The sequence below is a fragment of the Hippichthys cyanospilos genome, chromosome 19 (assembly GCF_059441005.1).
Source record: "Hippichthys cyanospilos isolate Australia breed blue-spotted pipefish chromosome 19, RoL_Hcya_1.0, whole genome shotgun sequence".
Classification (NCBI taxonomy): Eukaryota; Metazoa; Chordata; class Actinopteri; order Syngnathiformes; family Syngnathidae; genus Hippichthys; species Hippichthys cyanospilos.
The window spans coordinates 5,052,807-5,074,610 of record NC_142387.1 but is presented as its reverse complement, the minus strand read 5'-3'; the positions used below and the strand labels follow the sequence as shown (position 1 = coordinate 5,074,610).

At 39.2% G+C, this 21,804-nt stretch overlaps 1 protein-coding gene across 1 annotated transcript in view; it reads left to right on the top strand.

The window, feature by feature from the left end:
• Positions 1-21,804, top strand: part of pola1 (polymerase (DNA directed), alpha 1) — a 62,112-nt gene that overhangs the window by 36,091 nt on the left and 4,217 nt on the right. The window contains exons 35-36 of the mRNA XM_088402491.1: positions 9,444-9,560; positions 15,734-15,830. Of these exons, the coding sequence (XP_088258617.1) occupies positions 9,444-9,560; positions 15,734-15,830 (214 nt within the window). The remainder of the gene's footprint in view (positions 1-9,443; positions 9,561-15,733; positions 15,831-21,804) is intronic.

Genomic DNA, 21,804 nt, shown 5'->3' with positions numbered 1-21,804 from the left:
GGCCGATTCACTAGTGGAGGGACAGATATGGAAAAGTAGAATGTCTTTATACGCAAAAATCCAATGTAATCACAGCGAGCCACTTGACTTGGAAACTAGACTCAGAAATTATACTCTGAAACTAGACTCTGAATGCTGACTCAGAATCTAGAATGGCTGTTTCTGCACTTCACTTGACGTTCTGACAGTGTGTCAGGAGAACCTAGCGCTTGAATATTGTCAGTCATCAAACATATGACCTAATAAAACAAATTAAATAACCATAGCAACTCAATGACTACTGATATCACAGACATATTAGTATTAGCAGCGCCATTGTGTACTGTGACCGTGACGTTGCCGTGTTTTTATTTGCCTTTACCATTGTGGCTTAAAAGAATAACGTCACAACTTTATAGGGGCAGTCAAATCCCAATAGCTAAAAATGAACCCACATTTCCCTTACTTCTACTATTATTGCCGGTCAACTGTGTTCACACTGCATCTCAGTTGATGATGCAGAAGTTGTCCCATCCATGTGCTGAGTTTGTTGTGCTATCCTCAATACCCACACATACACACATTCCTCCGCCTTTTTTCCCTCAGGAATCTCTGGCAACTTCTTAGATGTCGGACCTGAGAGAGTGGAATGCACTGTCTTTAAAATTGTGTGTGTAAAAGTGCACGCGCGTGTGTGTATGTGTTACTCTCCCACAGTGCTGAACAGAAATCAATTATTGGAGTGAATGTGTGGGGAACGAGTCCCTCTCAACTCCTTTGTCACAATGTGTGAAACAGCTGCTACCGCTGAATACTTACACCTCACACAGCAACACACACTCTTTGACGCAGGCACGCACACACTAGTGATGGCTGAACCGCAGCGGACACAGCACACACAGCGGGGCAATGAAGAGGGGTAATATTGTGTAATTAAGGATTCCTTTCAGGCTGAGGGAGAGATCAAATAGAGCTGTTTGTCTGGCAAGAGAGGCAAAGCTTTGCACTTGTTTGTGTGTGTGCGTGCGCGCGTGTGCGTCTGGGGTCGCCAGTAACTCGTCTGCTTTTGTGTTGGCATCCTCAACCACAGGGACATTAATCATTAGCGAATCCCCCCACTCCCCAATCATTATTAATAAACCTGTACCCTGAGAATAAGCAAACATGGTGTTCTCTTTCTTGGGTCCTGCTGTCTTTGCAAAATGAGAGATTCATTGAACCAACCCGTTCTTCTTTTTGTAACCCCTCCCATCAAAGCGGCGTTGCCATGGCATTTAACAAATTATTGCAATTACCCTCAATGTGTGGGTCGCCCCTGGAAACCGGCTGAGGGGCAATACAAGAAGTGGTGAAGGGAGAGAGGAGAGGAGAAAGGGTGAATAAAGACAGGAGAAGGTGATAATCCTGTTTCGAACAAAAGGTCAAAGTGTTGAATTGAGAAGCTTTGATTAAGCGCAGGGTACAAAGTGGAACCGTTTGAGTTCTATTCAGTGTGTGCGCGAGCTTAAGTGTGTGTGGGGTTGCATGTGTTAGTAAAGTAGATCGATTTTAGAGCTTTGCGATTGGAGCTGCCAATTTTGCCAGCCAACTGTTTTCGGGTGCAAGTGGAATCCACTGATACAGGAGTCATGCTGGCTCTGTGTTAGCATTAACAATAGAGCTCAAACAATTATTCTATCAGAGGAACATCAAAAAGCTTCTGTCTTCATTTTTACTGATTTTCTTCTCTTTTTCTACTCACGAGGGGCAAAATACACTTTGCCAGCCTGCAAACTGGGGGTAGGAATCCCAGATTATGACATATACAAGGTTTGCTATCCACAAATTCACCTATTTTTACAAACTCGCTGAAAAACTCATCTGTTTGCAGATTTTTTGCCTATTTTGGTCCTCTTTGTGGAATGTTTCAAGCCATTGCCAAAGTTGGTGTCACACAATTACGTTGGAAAGATAATTATTGAAAGACTTTGAGCTGTATATGTCTGTATGTATGGAGTAAGATTGCTGTCAAAAAGATGTATGCTTGTTTCAGAATTTGTACGAGTACTATAAATTGTGTTGAGTTTACGAATTGAAAACTTGCGAGTGCAAGTTGGAATACAAGTCTTGTTTGCACGACAGTGACCTCGCGAGACACGACTTCACATCTTTGCATGAATCTCTCCTTTGGATCTGATCTTGGATTTGAGTTGAATCATTCACCCCCCGCATGCGTAAAGCTAGAAAATGGCCAAAATGAATGTAAACGCCAAACAGAAGCTTTCAATAACTCATCAGGCTTAAATTGTAAGAATAATGTTCTATATAACGTATAATATATACGTATAATATATACGTATAATATATACGTATAATATAAACGTATAATATAACGTATATTCAGTGATGCTCAGCTTAAGATTTTGTGGGCCATTTGTGACCACTTTTTTTAGAAAATGGCATCATTTTGCGAAGCTTCTCAATAACAGCTAGTGACTTCTGCCGGGAGAAACAAGCACTGCAGTTGATTTTGAAAAACACATTCGCGTTGCACAATGCACACACAAACGCTGAAGTGGAACCCTATTACAAACAGAAGATTAATTACCTACAAATAAAGATTTGTGTATTATTTATTTTTTACTTATTTATTGTTGTGGTTATGTGGCAGTTAATCTCTTAATCTAATGACGCACCAAATTATAATCATTATTAATGATTTTCAAATGTGGATTTGGAGTCACGTGTCATTAGCTTGCAAGCTACGGTCATAAGCCTGTCAGTCCAAATTCATAAAATAATTGACGAAAAAATTGGACATTAATGCAAAGAATCATCTGCACGAATCCAAGGGAGAGATTCATGGAAAGGCAAAGTCGTGTCACTTGAGGTCATTGTATTCCAAATACCTTGCACTCACAAGTTTTCAATTCATAAATTCAAGACAATTGGTCATACTCAAATGAAAACAAGAAAAAAAATAAATACAGCCCATATGATGCATATGGGACCTCTGACAATAAAGTTATCGTATAATATCAATAATAATTTCCTGAATCACAAAAACCCTAACCCTGATTAGCATGACTCCTCCTTGCGACTTCTTCATCCCAAATTATTTCCATCACGTCTCGCCATTAAGTCTCTACCAACATCAGTACACCACCATTAAATAATCTTATTCAACTGCTGATTAAGGACGCAAAGAAGCAGATCATCAATTACTCTGTCATTGTATGATATGAAAAAAGTCACCGCTAACTTGAGGACAGGACATAATAATAAGAAGAATGTCATACTATTGTCATTGGTTGACATAAAGGAAATTGCTTAAGGTCCCTGGATAACCTGCACAATAATGCTCCACAAAAGTAGAAAATTGCTCCTCGAATTAGGTCAGTTACATCACAAAACTGCAAAAAAATAAATATTTAGAGCCATGTACGGATATGAACAATAAACAGCTTGGATGATTCCATTTCCAGCCTTGCCAATCAGATACAGATGTGTTCATTTAATGTTTTTTCTACTTGTAAACATGTTACATTGTTATATTTTACATTAAATTAATAATGTATTTTTGTTATTGTCTAATTAACGAATGGGTGACACTTTGTAAAATTAGTGACACCTTGTGCTATAAAGTGGTCATTAGACCACTGGGTTTTGCAAACACCCATGTGACAAACGAAGGTTTAAGAAGAATTAATGTTTCAAAAATATATTGGGGGGGGGGGGGGGGGGGGGGGCTCAAACTGAACTTGTGTGAATCACAACATACTGAAAGTAACAAAAATTGACTATTGCACTCTGTCAGGATTTCTTGACTTGTATCTATTTTTATTATATAGCTATTTATTCTATTTCAAGTTCTTACTATTAATATGCACCAATGGTGCAGCACTTTGAATTTAGTTGTATACCTATGTGCAATGACAAGAAAAGCATTCTATTCTATCATACTGTATCGGTTTGCATCAAATAAACATAGAAATAGAAACAGAACATCTCAAAAATGCACTTTTGTCAAGCGCCACCTAATTACCTCTTTGTTGATTTTTTTTTCCTTCTTTTTTTGACGGACTTTGATGCATTATGAAAAGGGAAACACGGCTTGACTTGTCTCCTTCAGCCTTTGGATGTGCGCTTGAACAAACCGGCATGGGAGGAAACAAACACTATTATATTCATTATCATTTCTAAATTAATCAGCCAATTAAATGAGAATCGCTACGTTTGCCAGACAGAATCGGCCTTTAAAAAAATTCCCATTGATATTGTGATTGAATAGCTTACTGAATACAACTTTTTAATATACAATATATATATATATATATATATATATATATATATATATATATATATATATATATATATATATGTATATATATATATATGTATATATATATATATATATATATATATATATATATATATATGTATATGTTATGAACAGCGAGCTGTGCAACGGCCGCTTGACATGTCAATCAATGCCAAATTTCACTTTGCATAATAGGCTGGAGTCTTTTTTTCCCACCCATTCACGAACATTACAAGGGAACTACTGTATATCAATAGCATGGAAGTGGGGGGCTAAGACTGAGTTAAATGCCATGAGAGTGACAGACAATCTTTTTACAAGCTACTGGGACAGGATCTTATGATCTATTCAATGGGCACCTCTGCATGAGAGGATAAGCAGTATAGAAAATGGATGACTGTGAAGCAATGCTGCTGTTAAGGCACAAAAATAAGTTCTTTTGAGCTTTACCTAATAGTTTTCCGAGAGTTAGCTCTGTTGACTAACAGATTTTGACAGTTCAGGTTTTGCGTGAACCAACTATGTAGTTCAAAATGGCAAACCAAAGGCTTATTGAGAAAGATGATGGAACATGGAAATAACTCTGTTTTTTCTTTACTGAAAATGTAAATAATGAAAAATGTTCAGCGGACAGAAAGGTTTTTGACAGAAAAGTTATTTCCAGAGACCCTGCCGTGTTCCGTTCTTGCCTTGTTTAGTTAAATTATGTAGAAATCATTTTGGCGTCTGCATGCAGTATGTATCCACTCATATAATTATGCATTTATGGGCCTTTATGCCGCCCACGTCAGACAGTACACCGTCGCTGTCAACTCTGGCAAAATACCTTGATTAGATGGCACCCCACACACCTCTAAAACAAGGAATTCTTGTTTTATATTTCCCTGGCTCTTTGTCTGTTAATCTAATCTATAGATTGAATCAAAACTGACTTGAAAGATACTATACTTCAGTGCCAGCAACTTTGCATAATGACATTAGTCATTTTCACTTTTTAGTCCATTGGAATCACCCCTTTGGGAGGAGTGTTGAGGTTGCAGGTGCCGAGGAGTTTTATTTGGAGTTAGTGAATGGAAGGAAGGAAGTCTGGGCATTGATGACTATGGTTCTTACACTCTGTCATTAGTTGGGTATTAACACCCCCCCTCCCCTCTCCATTTAGTAATAACAGTGCATAAGAACCTAATGGGGGTGGGTGGGCTGCTTGTAGGAGTATAGGCCTATTGAAATAGTCAGGCCACAGCACCTGTCCAGGGTCACTAACTCAACCCTGGGGGGTCCTAACTGTGGCTGCCCACTGTGATGCCTGTATGACAAGTGCATAAGGAAAGATACATTCTATCTGTCCATCCATGTTCTATACCGCTTGTCCTCATTAGGCTTGAGGGTGAGTCAGAAAGAAATCATGAAAAGGATCATTTCCTTCCTCCGTTCCTCAAGCATTTGGGGAAAATGAAGTGCACTTCTCCGGTGCAACCAACAGAATTGCTGCCAATTCAGTCTCTGCTGGATTGTTGTCTGAACAACCGCAATGGTAACTTGAAAAACAAGTAAATTTGACATCGAGAATCTTGTTTGCGTCAAAATCACTTTTAAAAATTAATTCAGGACTGCATGATTTGGACTTGGTGAATGGACTTTCACTTATATAGCGCTTTTCTACCTTGGGTACTCAAAGCGCGTTACACTAACTAGTCATGTACGTACTGATGGCACAGCATCAGGAGCACCTGGGGGTTCAGTGTCTTGCTCAAGGACACCTCAACATGGTCTGGGGATTGAACCTACAGTCTCTCAGCTGGGTGACAACCACTCTACCACCAAGCTGTGCAGCCCCAAATTTATTTATTTATTAAACCGATTTATTAAGTCATTGGAATGTGAAACCATTCGAGTTTGACTTTGACCTTTTTTTTTTTTTTTTTTTTTTTTTTTTTTAAACCTGTGGTTCTCAAATGAACTTTAGAGCAGGGATCACCAACCTTTTTGGAACCTAGAGCTACTTCTTTGGTACTGAATAATACAAAGGGCTATCAGGATCACCTTAATGATTTCTCACAATAATTAATGAAGGGCTGTAAACAGTATGTAAATCAAGTGTAATTTGTAATATAAATGTAATATATTTTACTTATTATAAAATCACCAAATAATCAATCTATCACTTATAAGCAGAACAGGACTAGTCTTTGCAAATATTTCCATACTGTATATTTATCATTTCTTTTTACCAAATTTTGTTATAGTGATCTCTTTGCACAATTCTATTTTTATGGTTAGTATAATAACAGATAAAAATTGGCACATTCAGAATTGAATACATCGAGAGATATTACTATGAATGTAGTTCCAAAGTTTAAAAGTACAGACATTGATGGCGCAACACTCTGTTTCTAGAAAATGCCTTGTGCTATTTAAGGGATACATGTCTAAAAAAATATATATCTTAAAGGAGTACAATGGAAAGAGGTTGAGACCCACCATTTTAAACATTTGATTCAAAGTTGAGTCAAAATGAATAACTTATTCTCATGGGCTTATTCTTATTCGTCATGGGCTGGTGGATGAATAGCAAACATCTACATACAGTATAATTGACACCCGTTATATTGAATTGCAACCCCCTAAACTCTGGAATTGACCAATCGAGAGAAATTTTGATAATATTGATTTATTAAAAAAAAAAAACTGGCATCCTGGAAATAGGTGAATTTCTTCCAGGCGTCCTGCACCAGCAGCCACAGCTTTTCCTCCGTGACCCGTCTTTGAAGACGATGTACAACATGCTGCATACCGTTTCATTCAGAGAATGATTTTTTTTTTTTTTTCCTCACCTCCAAAATATGTTTGAGCAATTCTCTTTCTAAACTGAAATAGGATTGCCTTTGGAGCAATACTGGAGGCAGCAGGACTTTTCAGCCTCAAACTGTGGATGTTATCTACCCTGTCCAGCAGGCATTCAGTGGATGGCGAGACACCTCTCGTTAGATTTCCAATAACAATAACTCCTCTTGTAGCTTCACATTTGATTTATAATAAACCGATTCCGTATCAAATTCCACCTCCTGTTGCAATGGGCATGAATGATGTTTGCTTTTTTTAAAGTGAGCTGGTTATGTTTTAGAGATCTTTAACTTGTTTTTGCAGGGAGCATCAGCGCTCCTCAAGTGGAACTTTTCGTAACCCAGCTTCTGAAATACAATTATCGCACTGCTGCTCCAAACACAAATACCCCACACTCCACATTGACAATTGCACAATATTAAACCATTATAAATACTGCTGATTTGTCCCTACACTGCAGATCTGCTTACGTTTTAGCTTTGACATTATTGTGCTTTTATTGGCTGCAAGTTCTAATTGATTCTTTTATGTTTAAACTTCATTGTGACAAACAGCCAAGATATTGGCTCACCAACTATGTGTGTGTATGTTCCTTAGCTTGCAGACAGACACATTTTGAGTCGTTATCTTGTAACATAAGATTCATATGGTAGTTTATTTTTCAGACTGTCGTTTATTTATACCAGGCATTTAAAAGACGATTTTCAATTAGGGGTGTGAGATTAACATATTATTTGTGATCAATTAATTGGAGTCACTGCAATTGGCTGACAACCAATTCAGGGTGTACCCCACTTACTGCCCAAAGACAGCTGGCATTGGCTCCAGCACCCCTGTGGCCGTCGAGAGAATAAGTGACACCTGGATAATGGATGGACAATTACAGTCATAGCGCTGTTTTTTATTTTAAATTTTTAATTGTGTCAATTTCATTTTTAATCTCTTAACATTATCCTGTGTGTATGCTGTTTAGATACTTTTTTTTTTTTTTTTTTTTTCGGGCTGGGGCTAGGAAAAGAAAGGTCAATTATAGCCTGAAGTGGACATTTATAGACTGTCGCTGTGTTTGATATAACCTGATTGGGTCCTCTTGTAGTAGGGAGGGCAAGTTGAGGAGCAAAAGGTTGGCATTGGAATGGAGGAGCGTGTGAGTTTTCAATCCGCTGCATGGTAGATTGAACTTTAAAAACACCCCACTGTTCCTTTCATAATGGTTACAGCGATATGCATTCTTTGTAAAAAGGGGTCCATACCTCAGAATCTGCTCTTGTTTAGCCTACTGCATAAATGCAAAGCACCTAGCGACGACTGTAGTCACAGCTAACAAAAGCAATAAACATGCGAAAGTAGCAAGACATAGCAAGGCTCGTAGGGACAATTAAGACACAATGTTTGAGGAAGTCCATGACGGACAGGATGGACGATGTTTTATCTTAATGTTAAATTCAAATTATTTGACAATTGACAAAGACGACGGCACTCTTCCTCTTGATGGTTGAAACTAAAGCTTGCAGCCAGCATTTTGGACTATACGCACATACAACAGATGGCAAATTTGTTACATCTGTTAAATAACAAGGACTGTAGCCACTTTTTGTTTTTGCCTATTATAAAAAATACCTGCCCAATAACACAATGTATCTAAATTAAAAAAGGGTGTTTTCTTAGAATGTATGGGTGAAATTAAAATGAGATTTAGATCAATTAATCACATATCTTAATTCATCCCTAATTTTTTTATCTTTTGACAGTGCTTTTCAGTATGTCCAATTTAAGTCACTCAAAATATGCAGCATAGAAGCATTATTCTCACGCAATAAAGAAAACAAATTGAAACACAACATGAACACGCACCACGGCAACAAAAAAAGAGCACTTACTTTTGACGGTGTATTTCCTTTGCTTCTAATAATAAAAGTAAACCCAGGGAATGAAACTGAGGAAAATGGAATAGGACAATCTCTTGATAAGCTACACATCAAAACTAAGGAGCAGTATTTTTAAATATTTAAAAAATTGACAGCGTTCAAACCCAGTAAATCACACCCCACTAAAATCTGTCTGCAGCCCCCCACCACTGAGAACTGTTAAAAATAGACATCATTGAAAATATATGTTTGAAAGTTCAAGTGCTCAGTTATCCGGTGCACTGCCATTTGGGCCTATTTGGAACACTCATGCATTGCTTAAAGTGTGTATCAGTGCAGTTTATCTTTAAAAGAAAAATAATCTTGAATGTAAACCAAATATTCCCAACAGTGGAGCACATATTGTACGGATTATTAATTAAACGGGTTGTGTGTGTGTCTATCTATTCAAGGGCTGGCTGGTATGTGAAGACCAAGCTTGTCAAAATAGGATCAGGCGCTTGCCCATTGCCTTCTCCCGCCATGGACCCATTTGCCCAAGTTGCAGCAGAGCGACCCTCAGGCCTGAGGTAACACTCTCATCTCATCACTGTCTGATTTTGACATGAATCAGCATACACACACACACACACACACTAATTATTGGCAGATTTGTCCAGGCGATGGTGCTGTGGAGCTGAAAAGTCTCCACATGCAAAGAACATGCCTTGATGGATCAATGTTATATTTTACTTCTACACACACGTCATTTGAATTATTGTGTTTGTACACTTTTACAAATCATTGTGTGCATGTTGGTTTTGCTCATTTTCCCAACTAGTTAATGTTATTGACAGTGAAAATATTTGGATGAACAACAACAATAATAATTGCTTTTAAAATATTCTGGATTTAATGAACAAAATTATTGTTTGGTGTTACAAATAATTTAATACTTTTAATAAAACAATACATGGGTTGCAGAGACAAACAACCATTCACACTCACATACACACCTAAGGGTAAATCCGAGTGTCCGATACACCTACCATCCATGTTTTTTGGAAGGTGAGAGGGAGAGACCCCACGCGGGCACAGCGAGAACATGCAAAAACAACACAGGGGCGAGCTGGAATTGAACCCAGAACCTCTGATCTGTGAGGTGGATGTGCTAACCACTTCTCCACCATGCCTGATTCATTACAATACTTCTCCATCTTTATTAGTGATCCCTCGAGATCAGACGAACTCATAACACTGCCACTGTGTTGTTTGGCATTGGTAGCCACCTTCTGAACACTTTGTTAGCTTGACCACTGACTTTAACAACACTCTTCTTAACTTGAGTGTGACTGTCCAGTCTGTCTCTCCCACAGTTGCATTTCTTTTTACCCATTCCCCTAACGCTCCTGTCAATTTTTTTTAATCCACTGCGCTCAATGCTTTGCTGTCTCTGACTCTGTGGCGACAGATTGTAACCCAGAAGCCCAATTTCTGCTGTCACTGTAGCCACTTAGGGGGCTGTTGGTGTACCTGAGGGCTGTGGCACTTTAAACTGCAGGCTGAATAAAAACTCTCCCGCATCCACGTCCATCGTTTCTCTACCAGAAGTGTTGCAGCCTCTCTGCATTTCTCCCAAACATGATGTTTAGCACCACACTTTGTCATTACATATTACTCAGGAGGCCAAAGATAATGAAGATAGCCAGCTGCAGTACTGTTGAGGCAACTGTCTATCCGTTTCTAAACCGTGACATTTTTTTTAATATGGAGTCTAGTTTAAAATGTTTAAATAACATAATGTCTTTGACACAAGTGAGTTTATTGCCATAATATACTTGACCATCAACATCATATATTACTCCTAAAATTAAGATTTTTGTTAGAGACCAAAAGTTCAAAACAAATCCTTTATTTCCACTGTGCCTTGTAAATATGAACGATATTTAGATACTGTCACACGTGTTTACTAAATCTCATAATGTCATACTTCGATCTCATGAGAATTAAAGGCTGTTTTGTTTTGACTGTGCTTTTGGCACATTGGCCCAGGAGTGCAGTGGTGCATTTTCACTGACATTGTATTATACGGCAGCTGTTGCCGGCGTTCACCAGTGTCTGGTGCCCTGTTATGGCAGCGTCTAGCATAAATTAGCCACTATCTATCAGCGGTGGAGCGCCTCATATAAGATGAGCAGCCGGTTTATTTTTCAAAGGCAGTTTAGTAGACATTGAATTACTGCACACAATGATGCTGACAGCCCAGCATGGTTGTTGGTCCTACTGGTCACTTTTTAACCAATCAGACTGATTAAAATGTGCTGTTTCAACCAGTATCATCACTCCTATGGTTCTGACGCCACTTCGTCACATCGAAAACTTTGTCACAGTATCAATTTAAGTTAAAAAAAAAAAAAAAGTAACAAAAAAAGGTCGGGGGGTTGGTCATTCTTAATTAAGTGGAAATGTAATTTGGACTTATACTTTTTTCTCCAAGGGGAAAAAAAAAGTTTTTTATTTTTGTATGAATACCAAAATACTCACATTTTGGTTTTGCAGTTATTAAAGAAAATGGTGAAATATTAGCATTTGGCATCATGTCTTGCATTTTGTTAAGCTATTCGGAAGGAGAAAAGATCTCAGCTGCAGCTGGAGAATGGGCCTTGCCCTCCTTTCGTTTTTGTTTTTGCATACTAGTTCATGAATATTTTTGCTGTAAAATTAAATTGCAGGCATTTTTTTGTATAACAAAATTTGCAAAAATCCTGTCCCGTTCTTGCGGACTCTATCTCATGTGGCATCTTGTCTCGTTCCATCACTCTGTAGTCTTTCACAATAATGATTTCATTTGCCTTTATTTTAGACTATAAAACCAAAACATTTATGTATAGTTTGTTGTAATGCATGTTAATCCATTGCTTGTGTGTTAAAAACATATTTGGAGAAGACCTTAAAAAATTGATCTCATTAAATCGCATTACTTATAAAAATAACCCCCCACCCCAAAAGAGGTCAGCCTTAGTAATTTGTTGACTCGATTTCTACAGCAAGAATTCATGGAGCAATCTAGTTGGTGCTTCCCCCAGGTGGTTGCTGTTGTCCATATTGCCTCGTGATGAATTACTGCTATAGTTCATGCTCATTAGGGTTTAGGTTTGGTGATTGGTTGGTTTGGTGACTGCTACTTTTCCTTGATTCATAAGAATTCTTTTATTTACTTGTTCCTTTGTTGGAAAATAGTCAAGATTTTGATGTTAGTTACCGCGGACATGAACTTTGAACTGAGAGAATTCAACATTCAGATGGTGTTCTGTGGAAGTAATTTGAAGCTCTGTTGTTTTTTTTGTTTTTTTCAGCCACAATATGACTTTGTCAATGTTCTCATGTAAGAGTAATCTACTGTATCATTTGTAGATAATAATGTTATTAATGTAATTCATGAGTGATGAGCCAGAAAGACAATCAGGTTTTCTTGTTACTGCATCTGCCACTGGAATGTAAATACACTTGTTGTTTGGTCCTTTTTTCTGTTTAGCATTATGGTACATTTACCATCACAGCGGGCGCCGCTTGTGCTCGCTTTGCTTCTTCCCTCCCTCCCATCCATCACTCCATCCATCTCAATCTGCCTTTTACTCCTCCGCCCACTCTGGCTGGACCCAGATTCAGAGTGTGATCTGATCTCAATGTAATGGGAGAGTAATAGGCACTCTGCCTTGATTGGTTGGTAATTTGTGGGACTTATGCACAGGTGCAATTTGTAATATTTTCAGTAAATTAAATTTCTTTCTCTTCCCCTCTTGCTCGCCGCTCTTTTCTACCGTCACCAACATCGCTGCCACCCGCCCACATACGCTTAACTCAAATAGCCTTTTTTCACACCCTGTTTCAAATCTCTCCTGACTTTCCCTTTCTTTCCCCTTTTATTCACCGCTTTCTTGCCCCTGCTCTTTTCTTTTCACTTTCTTTCCCTCCCCTCCCTCGTTAGCTCTCCCACTTATTCTTTCCTCCTCGCCGCCCTCCCTCCACAACTCCCTTTTTCTCCCCCTTCGCTTTATTGATGTACGCTCAGGCGCCCATTAGAGCTCCCTTTTTCCCTCTAGTGGAAATTGCACCGTGTTAATTTTCACACAAATTACGGCAATAGCAGGTATCTCTATTTGATACATTATAGCGGGAGCAATCAGAGATAATTGAGTGCCTTTCAGAGGGAGACGGCTGCATTCACCGCTGCCTCAAAGCTGCCCCATTATCGCCTAATCGCTCTTTAAACACTGAATTTTGCCGAACAAAAATTCTTGTCATAATTTTGCTTAAGTGTATTTGGAAATCACAGTCCTTTGAGTGAGGATAATTGAAATCAAATCCCTTTCACTGGAGCTGACATTTCTACATTTCTCCCCAATTGAAATTAATTTCAAAAATTGGGCATGAATATCTTCAAATAGCAGGCAATTATGCCTTTCAATATAGAGAAATTACCGGCGCTGAATGGTTGGAGGCTTGCGGGCGAGAGCACCAGTTAAATGCCTTTGTTTCCCGTCGTGTTTGCCTAGTAAAGATTTACATATATTGACTCATTATGGTGTCTTGTGAAGCTAATCAGCGCGACTAGCTCGAGCGGCAATAAACGCTCATTGCATCTTTAAAAAAAAAAAAGTTTAAAAGCCCACCGGAGTCACAGCTGAGGAAAAATGTATGTTCACCTCTCGCCGTCATCGCTTGCTTCTCACAGCTGCACGAGATTGCTGAATGTTGTTGGCTTAACTAAACTAAACCCGAATCATTTACTGCCCACCCGCAATACAACCCATTTGGGGTTTGTCCCCGCAATCATGTTGTCGCCATGATTGTTTTTTGTTTTGTTTTGTTTTGGAGGGTTTTTTGTCCGATTTACGCAAAGTCGGGATGCACCTAAAAATGATTTTATTTATTGGTTATCCAGCAAATATTTTTGTGGATGGAATAAACCATGAGGTTTTCATTTTCATCCCTTTACTCAATAAGAGGTAATTTTCTCAAATTCACAATGCAAAAAACATTATTTTCTTTGTTCGATTGTTGGTTTGTGCCAAAACATAGAATAGCAGAATACAATTCCCAATATTTAGCCTAAACAAAAGCAGACATTTGTAAATATCTTATTTGATTTAAAAATGATAATGAATCATCTTTCATAGAGAAATAAATCATTGAACATTTAGAAGTTGCCAAAATTCCGTGTAATTTGACAATTGTAGGTCTTTCGATGATTTATACCTTACCAAGAACAATTGTCGATTAGTTGGTTAATAAGATGCCCAAGCCCTTTTGAGTGTATGATAAATATTGGCGAGTTTTTATTATTTTGCTCTGCACAAGTTTCAAGTATTTATTTTTTGTTTTGCAACTCTAGAGGGGTGCGTAATGATTCAGGGATCCATTTGAACTTTTTTTTTTTTTTTTAGGTTCATATTTTTCCTTATGGCATTCCTGTTTTTTCGTAACTGTTATTTGTGCATGCATTTGTGGCGGTGGCGGGGAGAGGTTGAGTCAGTAGGGGATGAAGACAAGCAAGGGGTACAACGTGGTGGGGGTGGCTGCGCTCCCGGGAGAGAGGCAATTTCACAGCTGGTTTGCTCCTTAGGCAGTCAGGCTGAAAATGCTGCAGATTTGTGGAGCAAATTGAAATGGTGTCAGTACGGGAACAAAGCGCTGAGCTGTATGACGAGGCAGTCGTACGTACGTGTATGCCAAGGAAAGGTGAGGTTGAGGTGCTACAAATTCAATAACAACCCTGTAATATTTTAGCCACGCCTTCCTGGCACCTGTCAGTCAATCAGAAAGCAGCCATTGGCTCGTCTATAATCAGCATTATATTGTTTGATTGCGTGTGTGTGATGTTGCTTTTCCTGTATTTAAGTGCATGTTTTTTTTTTCTTCCTTTTCTTTTCAAAATGGCGTGTGATTGCACAACCAATAGCAACCAATAGCGAGGCTCCATCAGTTCTACATGGTTGGGTTGTTGGCTAGGCAGAACATCAGTGGTCAACAGCTGTGCGTTCCATGCATGCAAGCTGATGATGGCCATTAAACACCTCGTCCCCCTCACACACATACACACTCACTCATCATATTTGGCACGGCGCTACATTAGACACTCTTGCCACTTGATTATGCCGCCGCAGTAAAAACTGAAATTACAATTACACCGGTGGTCGATTGGCAGGTATAATGGGTACACGCTCTCTCCAACGGTGACACGCGGGAATTGTCGGGGGATTCTTCCTCCCGGTGGTAATAATAAAGCACTCTGCACACACCTGACGTCGGTGTGGGGTCGGGGCTTAGCGTGCCCTCTCCAGCGTAGCGGGGAAATGACGATCCAATAACTGCAATTAAACATGCAGTATAATGGCTAATCAAATTGACAGCCGCGGCTGTTCGCATTCTTGGCTCACAATGGCTTATCACAACAAACTATTATGAGGGAGGGGATTTCAGGCCTGATCCCTTCTTTTCATTCTCTCTTTCCATCTGTGGCTGATTCTGTTTCTCTTACTATTTCTCTTTACCCTTTATCTTTCTTTCCTGTCCTCCGCTTGCGCGGCTTAGTGTTGCTCATTGTCATCCACCTCCAGTTAATTGCAGTAAAGATAAAAAAACAAGCAATTTGTTTTCTCGCTTCACACAGAGGAACGGAAATGTTCCATGCGTCTCTACTTCCTCATCGTTTAAATGCGTGCAACAATCTTTGAATGAATTGTTTGTATCTGTTTTGCAGTATTCAGAAAAGGCCCTGTACAACCAGATCTGCTTCTACAGGTTCATCTTCGACTGGGACCACGCAGTGACCAAATTTTTACAGGGAGAAGAAAAAAGTAAGTGCATTCAGACATTCACAAATCCTTGCACTTTTAATGTTGCATATTCAAGAGAAAGGGAAAGCATTTGTCAGCTATGTTAAAATTGTTGTTGTTATTCAAAATATATCTAGGAGCCCTTTGCGGCCATGGGGTTCATTTTTCTTAATATAAGTCTTAAAGCACCAACTCTTACCCAAAATCTGCAATCGATTTACCGATTAATCAGTTCCAAATCAGCTCAAATAGTTTAACTGCCATTGTTTTGCCGAAAAACACGGCATAGTCTAAAAAAATGAAAAATCTAAAATAAACATATTACTTGACAAGGCACTTAAATAGAGCTTTATCTACACCTTTGGTTCCCTTAGTACTTTTATCCTGTGTACCCTCAAATCCTTCCGTTCAACCATGAGTACCGCCTCACTCAAATGACTTGATTATACTCCCTAATGAAGATAGCCAGCTGCAGTACTGTTGAGGCTACTGCATATCCACTTCCCACAGTGACAACAGTTTTTTAAAAATATGTCCAGAGTCCAGTATATTTAAATAATATGACTTCTTTGACAGAAGTGAGTTACTTACTTAACCGTCAACATCATTCATCATATGTTACTCCCAAAATTAAGATTTTTGTTTTAGCGCAAAATTTAGATACTGCCAATCCTGCATTCCCAATGTGTTTTGTAAACATGAAATGATACTAATGTTTTTGCCACATTTATTATTTAAGACTGCCTGTCGAAGTATTTAGTAAGTAGAGATGGGATGACATCTCATCCTATGATTTGAAGAGAATAAAACGCCACAAGATTTCTCGTCCCTGCATAGCCTATTATCTGTTATTGTCTGTTTCCAAAGTTAATGCATTTCCAATTAGCATTTACTTTTAATATAGCATTACCTTGTAAATGTTATATTCATTTTTTGCTCTTTGCGTTAGAACTCTGCAGTACTGCTTTGAGAAATGAAATCAAAGCAGTGACGATATGTTTTGAATTTTGATATCCCCATCAATGTTTGCTCTGAAATACTGTAAATGTAACATAGCATTAACAATCAATGGCTCAAAGGAAGCCTGTTACCCAGGCGGCACTTAAAATATTCATCATTGCGGCCCCTTGCACACACAGGGACACACACCAGCAAAGTATGGGCATTGTACATGGGGGGGTTAAGGACATTCATCTCCTCAAGTCAACAGCCCTAATTTAGGAGACGGATTCAATCACACACACGTACAGAATGCAAAATGCTCCAATCACCGGGAGAACGGCGGAAAGAGCCCTCTATCGCTCTCCCCCAGCCCTTCCCTCACTGTCCACCTTTACCGCTCTCTCCCAGTTCGCTCTCTCTCTTAGACAGGCACTCGTTTGGCTGTGTTGATTGAAAACAGGTTTTAGATTTGGAGAAATGATAGGGGAAGTAATGGGCGCGCTGAAGAAAGGATAGCCCTTCTCCTGTAATGGGACATGGAGCGTATATTTCCCCCCTTGGACTCAAATCGACGCTACTCCAGTCTGTGGGTGCGCTCGGGAGGCGGAAGCCACAAGGCCTCTTTACCCATAGTTCTCTCTGATTGATGTCACTTGATTAGAAAGGGCCGCTCCAGCGAGTGATTTATTTATTTGATTAAATATTTATGTATGTATGCCTGAATGCTAGGGCTGTGTGGCAGCCAAGTGTGAGATGGCAGAGGTAAATATAACTTGTAATCAGCAGATGACCACTCAGATGATGGAAGGCGCTAAAATAAAGGGATTGGACCAGTGCAGGTCTACTAACATGATTATAGCCCGCCACTTCTCCTTTCTTATTATATTTTTGTCAAAGCCTAGATGCAAGCAATCATTGCCAATCACTTCTTGACTCACCTCCCTTTATTTTGCTGAGCTCTTCCTTACTTCACTCTTTTATTGTACTTCCCTATGCAACATAATGCACATATTCTCTAAGCAGGCGCTTTTGTCCATTTTACAAATTCAATGAGAATTTGATGTCAAATAAGAATCGTATTTTGGATGTTTTCATCAATGTTGTGCCCGCAGGCACGAGGTAGCCCTCGAGCACCATCGAGCTGTTTGAAAAATAGCTCACCGGCGTGGGATTTTCTAGGAATGAAATATTGATTTTCATCTGTTTCCAAATTAAAATAATACATATCAATAAAAAATACAAACATGTAATATTGATTCAACTGATTTTTTTTCTTGCAGAAATGCGTATCAAACCAATAGTCCGTTGCACAAATTAGTACCCAGTAGTAATGTAGCTCTTTTTTAGATGCTACTTTTTCTGAGCACTTATGTTGAGCGTTGTCATTAGCGCTGTACAAACTTTCCGGCTATCTACATGGATGTAAAAAGTACTGTATGTGCAAAGGCTAATGCTGCGTTCAGACTGAATGCGCAAAATCGTTTTGCCACCCTCTTTTTGGTCGCCGGGTGTTACTGCAGGCATTTCGCTTGTTCGCTTAATTAACGCGAGGGGGGAGCATCACTTTGTTGTGCTGTTTACAGTGCATCAGTAAACGAGAGCACTGCTTTCACTTCTTTTCATAGTAGTAGGGCCGATTTTTTTTTTTTCTCTTACAGCACCTTTATTCTTTTTTGCATTGTGTGTCCCTCACTTTGCGGCATCTGCGGCTGTTGATATTACATTTTGTAGTGAGAAGGATGGTGTGGCGTTAATTGAGAGCAGTTGGGCATGCAGTGGACAAGAGTAGGAACGTGCATATGAATTTAGTTAGTTAGAAGTTAGTTTTTGTGACAGAAAGCCATTTTGTCTCTCCGCTGCTTCCCGGACCTAGCTAGCTAGCACAGCTAACCAGTGACTACCGCTGTTGCCCCCAGTAATGTATGAGTGCTGATACAGCCAAAGTTATCGGGATTCAATTGTCTTCTTACCGAGGCGATGCAAGCAGCGGACGGCCACCACTCATCAGAGCCGAAACGGAGCAAACACAGGCTTGCGTCCGTCTAGAAATGCAGCCGTGCGTTGTGAGGCAGCATGCGCTTGTTAAGTGGTCGTTCGAGTTAGTTCATGTCTGAATAGGAAACTATAACAAGCCCCGAAGGTTGTCTTCATAAACTTTGGTTGGATTTTGAAAAATTCAGTATGGCCGCACGCAACACTCCTGAGGATGGACCACTGCTGGTGGTACCATTTTGATGCCAATTTGTAATTTTTGTATGGGGTGCTACTGCTTATGAATTGAAATCTTATAGAAAGACTTGCGAGCTTTTAGGCGCGGGCTCTCAGAATGCACACAGTGCCAGCATGATGGAATTGTATGTGGCGCTCATGTCCTCATTTCTCTGATTACTGTATTTTGGAGTGGCTCACTGATATATTTTACAATGTAAATGAACTTTGTGGAATTGGGCAGTAGGAGAGATGTCCATATACATTATTAAGGCCCATAGACTCTTGCTTTTTGACAGAGACAAAAGGACAATGATTTTGAATGGACAAATTTCATCAGGTTACCATATTTCTCCGTGTACAACAAGTTTTTGTTTTCCCCCTTTTTTCGGTCCCCATTTATACCCACATAACTTAAACAAATTTTCCACACATCTGTGTTTGAATAACATTAATTTGAATGCGAGATATGTACTATCATGTCATTTACAAGGCTTAAAATGATTATATATACCTCTTTCAATATATATTATTCCCCTGTTTTAGTGCGTACTTTCACTTTCAATTTTGTCAAGCGCCGCCTTTTTGCGTCTTGGTTGTCAACAAGGCCGCATGGATAACACAGTGAACGCAGCGCCAGTGTAATGTGAATGCACTTGAAGCAGTTGTTTGTCCTCCTCGTGATGCAGCCAGCATTCATTTTGCCATAAATACCCAAAGTTGTGCACATCCACCAAGTTTATGATTGTGTGTATAGCCTAAAAAACTGCATTTAATAAACATCATAATGGAATACCTTTCCATGTTCTCTAACCAGAGCACTCAGCTGCTTACCTTGCCACTCTTTATTGAATCAGCTGAAGACATTGTAACTTTTACATGAACCTCTCGGTTTTCGTAATATTCCTGTGTGAACAAGGATGGACTTGTACGTTTGTTCAGTCTGCTCGCTTCATTTATTTAAAATAATGACGTAACAACCTCATGAATGAACTCCTATTAGCTGCAACTGACATACCCCTCTAGCTCGTCCAGTTACAGTAATTACTGTAAGTAAGAATATGGCTGATATAAAAATACACATCTGAGCGTCAGAATTCGGCTTATGTGGATAATGTATCAATCTTTCTTGATTGGTGTCGAATATTAAAAAATGAATATATATTTTTTAAACTTATCGTTTAAAGGATGCACCCATACTTTTGGCCTTCATTTTTTGTGAAAAAGTGTTTCTTATGTATGGCGAATTACGATTATTTGATTTTCCGTCTGTTCTCTCTTCCACGTCTTGTTAAAAAGCATGTTCCAAAACATGCAAATAACAGTGATTTATTATTATTATATATATATTTTTATAAATACACGACTGCAGAATGCTTCAAAGCAAGTATGTCCTATTTGCTGCCAGAACTGTCCTTCAAAATAACTTCAGCTTTAAGCCAGCTCTTCTTCATTAGCTTTATGTTGTGAGATGTGTCACGACAGTTTATCGATGTAGTAATGAACTGACAGTGATCGGAATTGAGGGTTTTATTTTTTTTGGGCCTTTTTATTGCCACTGAAAACATATATACACAGACATGAACACCTTCACGCTGATAGAAAGTATAGGTTTAAGGTGTTATCCTCCGTCCTGTGGCCATAATACCACATATTACTGCATTACACACCCAGGGGCCACATTGCAGAGATTACAGGGATGAGACATACAATTCCATAGTTGTTTTGGAGGGCTTTTTGTGTAATAAAATGCATGTCCTGGAGGATGTTTTTATTATATTTTTTTTACCACTTAACATTTAATCATTTCAATACAATACAATAATTGTCTGTTGAAACCACTAAACACTCCCTGCTTTTATATGTGTCATATGTAAAGCGCCCATCAGTCCTCCACTTTGAATGTGTAGGCCTTGATTTCCTAATCAAGCTCTTATTCCATCCAACTAGCTGACGATGAAATTATTTGTCAATGTTGTACACAAAATAACGTAAAGCTTTTGGCCATCATCTCCATGATCATAATTTAACATCACGAATGCTTTCAGAAAATCATTTCATTGGTGATTTTGCTACCAGCAGTAAATTATTTCTAACTGCATAATTAGAGTCAAACAGACAAACAGTAATGCTAGTACAGTCGCAATTCAGTGGCAATTGCCGGATGTTTATATTTGGAGTTTATAGCCATATCCAAATGCATCTGGTTTTGTTTGTATGTATGCCCAAGAGGCACAATAGACCACATTGAAGTAGAATGGCTTTGGATTGAGCACGATGTTGGAACGAGTGCGTCTTATCTGCATGTGCGTGGCGTTTTCTGCCTGATTGCTGCGGTTGAGTAAAACATGGAGGTAATTTCATCCGCGGTAGGAGAGCTCCTAATAGATTATGCGCACACCATCGTCAGCCCGCTCTAGAAAACACGCCGCCCGTCCCTTGGCATCTCCTGTCGATGAGTTCCAATCATTTCTTGCCACTTTTCATCTTTGCATCTGTTGCCTTTCCTCCTCCCCGGCACATCTTTAAGTATGGGCAGCCTGATTGTGTGTGAAGCGTAATGTAATTTTGACGCATTGATAAAACTAAATTGTCTTTGAGCTGCACTGCTCAAATAGTCCCTTTTACTGGCTTCTGTATTTGGTCTACACACTCCCCCTTTCCCTTCTCTGTTCTCTCCACCTCCTTCCATCTCCTCATCCTCCCTTTCCTTTCTGCGGCATGGCCAAGTCCGTGGGTGCGATTGTCGAATCAATTATTCATTCTGTGCAATTACACTCACACAAAGAAGTTTCCCCCGTGCTCCGAGTGGTGATTAAATTAACTGCTATTCCAGCTGCCCGCC